Below are 9,021 nucleotides of genomic sequence, written 5' to 3' on the forward strand. Positions count from 1 at the left end.
TGAGCAATTGTCTAGCAGTAGCTGGTGCGATTGCCTGCAATACTTCTTCTGAGAGCTCGGTGTATTCTTGAACCATGAGAGCTGCTGTCTTCACAGGGAGAGCTTGTCAGCAGTAGGTTGCTATCATGTCAGATATATGGCTTATAGAGTCAGGACTGATTCCCTTTTTCTTCCCCCTCCACACACTCGGCTGAAGCACTAGTGCAAGTGCTTTTCCTATTCCCATTGATACATCAGAGCAGAACCTTTCTGTACAGCAACCTGTTGCACTGTCAGCATGAAGAAATGTTAGTTGTGCTGCCTACTGGAAGGCTGTAACAAGGACGACAGGACAAGTTGTTTGAAACAGTTCAGAAATGACATGTGTTCTGCAGCTTTTGCTGCCTGCATGATAATTATCTTGTAGCAAGTGCTGTTCCTGGTTAAAGATTCATGACTATCTTTGAGACTGCTCCCCAGGGCCTGCAGAATTCCAGTCTGGTTGGCAGTAAAGATCCTTCTGGCCCCTATCTCTTACCACTTCTATAAGATTTGACTGCTAGGGCAATGGTAAATTGCCATCACTGTCTGGGCCCTATTATATAAGATATGCACCTGTAGTATAATTTTATTCCCTTGAATTGGTATTTCCTCATAGGCACAGAGGCCATCCAGTACCCCATGATTATATTGCACCTGTGTAAACTTCTGGAAGACAGAATACACATGTGTTTGGCTGGAAGGATTGATGCTTTCAGCCTGCATAACAATAAATGTGTCCCAATTCTTTGTTCTTCTCATAGACATGGATGCTCTTAAGCCATGTCCAAAAGTATTGAGGTACTTCTGGTGGATATTGGAAGTAGGTACATGCTTGGAAACACTACAGATGGAAGGGAAAAATACATTTTTTTTCCTGCAACTTCTTTAGTGGTTTTGGTGTGTGATCAAAAGAAAGCACTGACCTGATTTTCTGCAGTGCTCTGCACCCACACATCCCAGTGAAACTGATGAGAAGTGCAGGAGCTTGCTGTTTTTTGAAATCAAGCCCAGAATATGACTCATAATGCTGTGAAGGAGATACTTCACAACTAAATGAAAATATATACAGAAGATACCAAAGCATTTCTGTTGAACATTTTATTGTGAAGTAACCTTTTGTGTGGTGTTTCTATCACAAATCTACAACTGTTGTATAGCTCTTACAACATTTTAATTGAAACCGTATTTGGGGTATTTTAACTACAGGTCCCAGTATTTAGACAAAACAACTGCTATGTGTCATAATCACCTATATTTTGAAACAGGCCTTTGCAAGGTCTTGGCCACAGCTCTCCTCTCTGGAAGGGAAAATTCATTTAGGCTCAAAGTCAAGCATTCTCACCTATTTGCATTTGATGTTGTGGTTTGTGTATTTTTGATCCATCAGTTAGCTGTATTGCCATGTCTGTAACACAGCCTATATCTTGAAATGGCGAATCTTCCCAGGGCATGGAGGAGGAGGAGGCACAAAGCCAACTGGACGAGGTACTTTGTCATGCTGAGCAGCCTCTGCAACTGCTCTCTTTGCAACAGGTTTTGCTGAGAGCACAGAGGTAGGAAACTCTGAAGAGCTGGATTCAGAAGCAACAGGGTTATTGTGGGAAAGCCTGAGATTATGGTTTGTGAAGCCTTGTACAACATTGGGCACCAGTCCTCCTGAAGTGTCTTGAGCTGGTTGAGAGTAAGTAACTCCAGGCTGGAAAAGAAAAAAAGTTTGTGTTTGTGTTCAGTGACTTGGGGCTTGAAATATACAGGTCATATCTTATTGGGTACTCTGCTTCTGACTAGATACAGGCCTCCAGACTAGCTACAAATTGTTCCCAACCATCATAGAAGCCAGATTTGCATTTGAACAGATACACAGGAGCCCAGGAAGAGGTTTTTAATATCGGGTGGATCATTAGCACCAAATTCTGTTCCATGTGAACTTTCAGGGCCAACTGTGCAGCTGGACAAACATTCAAGACCAGCTGTCTTATTCTTTCTTTCGTGTACCTCCTAGACAGCTAATTACTACTGGGTTAACAAGAGCTCTGGTCCATAGGAAGTGTGCAACAATGACCTAGACCTTCTCAGACCAAAAGAAGACTAAAATACCTGGAGACCGCCCAGGTTCAGTGTATATATGCTACAGCAGTGACGGTCAGGTTCCCTGATTCCATCATATCTAAGAACTACTAGTGAAAAACCCCAACTGATTTCATCTACCACAATGGCTCATTTGAGGTTTGCATTTATCTGTCCCATCCCCCTAGCTGAGCAGTGTTTGTTTCCCTTTACTCTACCAGATATGTGAAGCTCTCACATGGTTGACAAATTATGTCAAACATGGCTGACAGAGGTGACATAATTCCTGGCACTAGGAATAACCCGGAGCTACCTTACCTTGTTTCCAGGATACAAAGTCAAACTCAAGTTATTACAGATAGCTAATGCAGTCTGCAGTGAAAGAGATAAACTCAGGTGATTGCTACTAACAGTACTAGTCGGCTAGAATGCTCTGGAAAGGAGAGGAACGTCTGGAGTTGGTACCTGGTGTCCATAGAGCTGGCAGTTCACCGTGAGATCCTCTGATGGCTGAAGGACCATTGTTGCTGCACAGAAACCATAATTCTGGCAAAGCAGAACATAGCCCAGAGAAAATAGTTATAAACCAGAGGAGACTTGCTTTACAACTTTTAATTTCAGTGCATTTGGAAATAGCTACCTGTTCTCATGTTTTATCTGAGCAGTAAAGGGCTTGCATTTTAGTCTGTTGAACTGAAAAGCTGAGTTGTATACATGTATAAACAGTAAATATGTGAAACTCCTGTTTTCTTCTAGAGCCAGATCCTTTGTACATCTGGATATGAGGGAGTGAAGGAATGTATAGGAATCTAGGTAAAATATTCTGTGCCCCCTCCCACCCCCCAACCTCTCTGGGACTCAGTTTCATCAGAAACAAGAGAATTTTAGCATGATAAAGTATACAGTATAATCCTCAAAAGCCTATATATCAAAACAAAGCACACTGACAGCAATTAAATTGTAGGAAGGTGAAACAGTCTGTCCTTTTCTTATGTGCTTGCGTACAGTCCAGTAACAAAAAGCCTGTTTCTCTCAGGTGTTCACGCTAAGAAAATGATAAATATTCTGTTGATTAAAAATATTTCGTGTTAAGGACAGTTTTGATCCCAAGCCTTTTTGAAACATATTCAAATACATCAGGATTCAGCCCAGGTACCTCAGAAGGAAGCAAAAGGTGTGATACAGCTTTAGGAATTATATATTGAAAAGCATCTCCCGGTGGTATACAACCCTTGCACTTTCATCCTCACAAAGGTCTTTTCCTGCACAAGTGCATCACAGCTTGCTGCCTTTCTACCTCTGAGCTGGCAAGATCAGGCCTGATGTGCTGGCATACTTACAGACTGATCGTCAGGCAGCAGTTGACAAGCCTCCGCGTTATCTTTAGCTTGTGCCGCTGAGCAGTTCGTGGCAGCCACAGCAAACTCAACAAGGGCAACATGCGCTGGTGCATACTGATAAAAGAGGAAAATTGTTTAACGGACTTTGCACTGTGAAACTGCAGAGCTGCTGAGAAAAGATAAATGACAAATGTTGTGGCTTCTCGCTCTGCATCTGTCTCCTACTGAAGTGAAAAGAAATCCTGTGGCTGAAATGACACAAAACACCCTGGGAAATCAAGAGCAATTCACTAGGGCAATTAGAGCAAGCTAAATCAGTTTGCCAACATAAGTACTTAGCACTGCACAATTACCTCTGAAGAAATACTCTGTTCACACAGAAGGCTAGGCGTAGTTCTAGGACCTACCTGTATTCTGGCTCTTCCAATCTCGAGGAGTTTGAGGTAAGCATCAGCTGTTTTGCTATTGTGGTCATTAAGTGCAGCTGTAACAGTTGTTAATACCTCGGTGTTGTTCCAAGTTGCCAGCAGTGGACACTCAGGGCAGACTTGGAGAACATCTTCACTTGAATCTGCACAAGGAACCAAACAGATTATGTTTTGATTAGATCGTGGGGTGTTTTGAAAGGCACTATTGACATATTCAGTCACAGAGAACTGTTTCATGCTCTGTCTCAAATGGCAGTGCAAAGCATTTTACAATACTGGCTCTGGATGGCAGTATTTCACACAACTTCTGCCATTCAAGTCTGCAAGAAAAAGTGTTGGGGCATTCAATGGTGTGTTTTTAATGTTCTTACTCAGGTTTTAATCAATCCTCTTTCTGACAAACTATCCTTAACAGTCATTAAAAGACATCTCAGTTCACAGAAAGAATGGTGGGAAAATGAAGACGTTTTAATTTATTGGAATTGTGTTTTCATGAGTGTGTTCTTTCATTCACTCACCCACTTTGAAAGTTGTACTGAAGACATCTCATACATAGCAAAGACACCTTGTACAGAGCATGCAAAATAGAGATGCTGCTTTCCCATGGCAGTGTTTAAAATGCTGGGTTCGGTAAATAAGCCTCATATGGCAAATGAGTTCTGAAGATCACCTAGCTCTAGTAAATTCAGACCAACAATGAACCAAATTGTTTAGTCTAGGCATCTCAGTCAAAAGCCTCAGTACCAACAGTCTCTAGATCAAATGTGGGACTTGCTCCTCAGATAGTCTTACAGTCTTAATAGTCAGAGAGTCAGTCTTATTAGTCATAGTAAAGAGGAGGAAAGTGAGAGGGCTGGGTTTGTAAATGAATTAAATCAGAAAAGGATAAAAAATTGCTTTTAAAAGAGCTGGGTTTAGAAAACCCATTATGTCATACTTATACACAACATTTTAGAATCAGAAGTAACCTCTATCAGCATAATACTCCATCCTTTAGATTTAAACCTAAAGAACAAAGTCTTTACCTGCATGTGAGTGGCATTTACTAGCAAGTACAGAAAACTTCCCATCCACCTTCTGCAGTTTGACATCACAGTCTCCCTCAACTGCCTAGAGAGAGACAAAAATCAAAGGGTTAGATTGTTCAGATAAATAGGAATTTCTGAAAAGGGCAACTCTTACTAAATTCAAAAGAACAGATCCTGGCTGAGTGTTCCTGGCAAAATCCATCTGATTGCAAAGGCATGTTCTGGTGTCCATGGCTTTGTAAAAGGCAGACCAGAGCTGCAAAACTTGGATCCAGATCTGGATCTCAGAAGTACCAGAAATGCCAGGGTAGCCAGATTATGGACATTCGGTTCAGATTTCTCTCTCATAAAGAGCAAAGAATCTGAATTCTTGTGAATTAAGACCTTCTGCAGAGCTGCTTGATAACATTCTCGGTAGTCTTGGCTGGTCAGTGGCCATGGTAACAGCAGAGTGTGCTGCCTTGTGTGAGCTAGCTCGTATGCAACTTGATCCCACAGGGGAGGAGATGTCAAAGGCAAAGCTGGAAGCACTGGGAAGAGGGAACAGTTAGAGTTACCTCCTCCAAGACAGAAAATGGGATCTGAGCCCTGATGAACACAGGAGTGGATCATGATTCGAATTTAATCATGAGCCCTGTGAATTGGGCCCCATTCTAGGAACAGCAGGCTTAAATTGTCACCTGCTTTCTGCTTAGAAACCAGTGCTGCCTGTAGTCAGACAGCCTTTCCACTGCTTTGGTTAGGGAAAGCTTTTCACAGCTGGATTATGCTTGCATGGAACAAAATATTTAAGGCCAGGAAATTCCAGATGAGCATTACTTTGAAGGCAGAGTCCTGTCTGGAGGGAATAGTTTTTCTGCAGTCTTGACTAGGACTAGATGGCCAGACCTGATGGCATTTCAATAGGTGACACCCCACATGTAGCCAAGGGAAGGTTGCATTTGCACAGGTTCACAATCTTCCCTGTCTACAGTTTGCAATGAGGTGGTATCATCTGAGCTGACCAAGGAGAGCTGAATCTGGAGACCCTAAACAAGGCCCCATGACATTCATGAACTGTATATGATAAGTTATGCCAGCAGTGACAAGTCCTCTTCCTATAACAGGACCAGAAAGAAATCCAGGAATAAAATCCTTCGTGATATGAAGGCAATTAAATCAACAAGCATTTTACAAGCAATTGGGTTGTTACAAACTGTTACAGTGATTAACATATGCCTGGAAATCAAAACAGAACCCCATGATAGCCTGGCCTCTAGCAGCAACATACTGAACATGCACCTTTGGACTGAGTTAGCAATGTTTTAGATACTCACATGTTCTGTGAAGCTCCTTACTGTGCAATTTTGAAGAGGTGTAGGGCTGAGAATGTGGCATGTGGTCTCTAATAAGTCAAGTTCGAGAAATATTATGTCATTATTTGGCCCCTGGAAGACAAAAAACCACCAAGAGTCATAGTAATTACTTCACAAAACATCACCAGATTTCTTCTCTGGGGCTGCATTGTGGTCCCTTGCCAACTGTCATTGGGTAGCTCTGGGTACACACTAGAGTAACTGAATAAGTCCTCGCTATTTAACATCATAAACTCTGGGGTTTTTTTAGCTGGAGAAGTCAAGATAGTCACATTGGTTGTTTCCAGCTAAGAAATGGCCCATACATTTTGGCAAGTCCAGCCTCTATGTAGTAGATTAGTTCTCTTGAGTTAATTTTATTTTCTTTTGTTGAATAGTTTTTAAAAAAATCAACAGCTGTCTTTGTTGATGAAAAACCTTCCAATTTCTATACCAGATACCAAATAAACTTTGGTGCCTGTTGACCTGTCTCATTTAGTCCATTGGAATTATACTGAATTGCACCAGCTAAGCTCCAGACTCAATATTCATGTTGTTTATGGACTGTAGGATCTTTTATTGTTGTTCCTGAACCTTTGCAACTATAACATAAGACCTGTGAGTGGAAGGGCAGAAGTGAGGTTTCCTAGCTCTGAGGTCGAGGTTTGAGTCATGTGTGATTCCATTTAAACCAATGCAGTTATTTTAGTGTAAAAGTATTAAACATGAGCAAAAGAGTGTCACCAGTGTTTGTGTGTAACTGTGGATCTAATGATTCTAATCTCATTAACATATGGTTCAGTCTCTTATAAGTGACTTTGATATCCCATCTCTCCTAACAAGTAGAACACAGCCATGGTGTTTAATTCATGTTGATATTTCAGACCATTTTCAGTGTTCTGAGATAATCAGAGATTCTGAATGGGTGCATATATTGTATCCATGACCATTTCTATAGCCTTTCTAGATGCCTACAACAACAGCAATAGATCTCAGTGAAAATGAAACTACAAGCAGCAGATACTTCCATTCAGTTTCCTTGCCAGCTCAATGGGGGATTAGATAAAATTAATGCTTACTACAAAATCACTAGTAGCATGGAGTTATGATAGGTATGCATTTAGCCAATAAGTAATTACCTGCATCATGAAGATTATCCTCACAGTTTTTCTCCAGATTAGCTGCTGGGCTCATGAATCAGCACTTTGAAGGATCTGCCCTAGCAAGCACACTGCATTTGTAAACTGAGCCCTTCCTAGCACAGTATAAAAATCTCTGCACATTTCTCTCTCCCCCTCTGTTCTGCTCCTTGAGAGATACATTACAGTGATCTGGATTCTAAATTGCTACCAGGTGGCATTGCCCCATTTAAATCAAATGGAGCCATGCTAATTTACCCCACGTGAGGATACAGCCCTTGGCAGGGCTCGCTGGTCATTTCCAAGCATCACTGGGTTAACACAGTGCTCTGCCTGCAAGCTCCTCACTTACCTGGGGTAGTATGCGGATATTGTCGATTCTGTTTAAGGCAAACTTGTATCCATGATGACTGTGGCCATTAATATAACTCACAGCTACTGCAGCTGCTGCTTCAGATTCTGGGTCATCACAGCCCAAGGGAGCAGGGGGAGCTGCTGGTGCAGCTTTGTGAATTGGAAGCTGAACAAGCAATATTAAAGCTACTAGTGCCTTCATGGCACCCGAGGAAAAACCAACCCCTTTCAGAAATAAAGATCTAAGAATATTGTTCAGATAGTAGCTACGTAGCTAGAACTGGGGTCTCATTTATATAGCACATACCACAGACTTCACATGAGCACGTCTGATATTTGTTCCAGTTCCAAGAGGCATTGCAAACAACAAAAGAGAAAAGTAAATGTTAGGACATCAAACTGACTGATTAATATTGGCCAAAGTAAATTTTATCAGGTAGGATATTGCAAAGTCTGCCAGAGCAGCTAAAGAATAAAGCGTCAGCAAAAATGAAACATAATTTTTAGACACTCCTCTGCCAACCAAATACAGTACATGCAGGGGCAGTATGATCCCTCCTGTTAAAATGTGCAGAGACTTTAGCGCTCATTAAGCTTTCTTGTAAACAGAATATATTCTGATAGGGCCCAAATCTCAGCAGACACCAGTCAAAATTCTGATATCAGTAACATGCTGAATTAGAAAATGGAATTTAAAACAGTTCTAGGGACCTCATTCAACAGTAAATGTAATTGTATAACAACTTTTTCTACTGAATTCATTTGGAATAGGAAATGAGACATCGTTTCTAAACCTTTTGCATCAGCTCTTTCTTTCTCTGAATAATCTGAATATTTCCAGTAGTTCCTGAAATTTCATTTTGCAAAGCAGACATCTTTCAGAAATGTTTCCGGAATATGTGGGACAGATTTGAGGATTTAGTAGAAGATCCTAAAGAGCATAAAATTGTTTTAAGAAGAATGTAGATGAAAACTGGCTGCTCAAATGCTCAGGGGTGCTGGACCCCAGCTTATATTTACATTCAGAGTGTACATTTTTACAAAACAGTAACTGGACAAAAATGTTCTATGGAGCAGAATCTAGCTTCTATGATGTGTCCAGCATTTAAGCTCTTTAATTTAAGCTGAGATGACCTTAGCTAGATGGACTAGCTCAACCAGTAGCAAAGTTTTTCACATGGGGATTTCAGAGCAGGTTTCTATGATCTATTTTGTGGTGATGGTCATGCCACAGAATAGTAGAGATCAATTTTTTCATTAAAATAACTGAATATCTATCATCATTTTCAAGGATTGCAGGAGTTAGCTGC

The 9,021-nt window shown here is 41.1% G+C and overlaps 1 protein-coding gene across 1 annotated transcript; it reads right to left on the bottom strand.

Annotated features, from left to right (window-relative positions):
- Positions 1 to 1,438: 1,438 nt before the first annotated feature.
- On the bottom strand, positions 1,439 to 7,913 carry AHSG (alpha 2-HS glycoprotein). Its single transcript, XM_010201008.2, has 7 exons — positions 7,710 to 7,913; positions 6,201 to 6,311; positions 4,882 to 4,966; positions 3,836 to 3,999; positions 3,429 to 3,542; positions 2,554 to 2,634; positions 1,439 to 1,717 (listed from the first exon to the last, which is right to left on the bottom strand). The coding sequence occupies exons 1-7, from the start codon at positions 7,911 to 7,913 to the stop codon at positions 1,439 to 1,441; spliced, it is 1,038 nt and encodes a 345-aa protein (XP_010199310.1).
- Between the last annotated feature and the right edge of the window lie 1,108 nt (positions 7,914 to 9,021).

This window comes from Colius striatus, chromosome 12, assembly GCF_028858725.1.
Source record: "Colius striatus isolate bColStr4 chromosome 12, bColStr4.1.hap1, whole genome shotgun sequence".
In the NCBI taxonomy this organism is placed as follows: domain Eukaryota; kingdom Metazoa; phylum Chordata; class Aves; order Coliiformes; family Coliidae; genus Colius; species Colius striatus.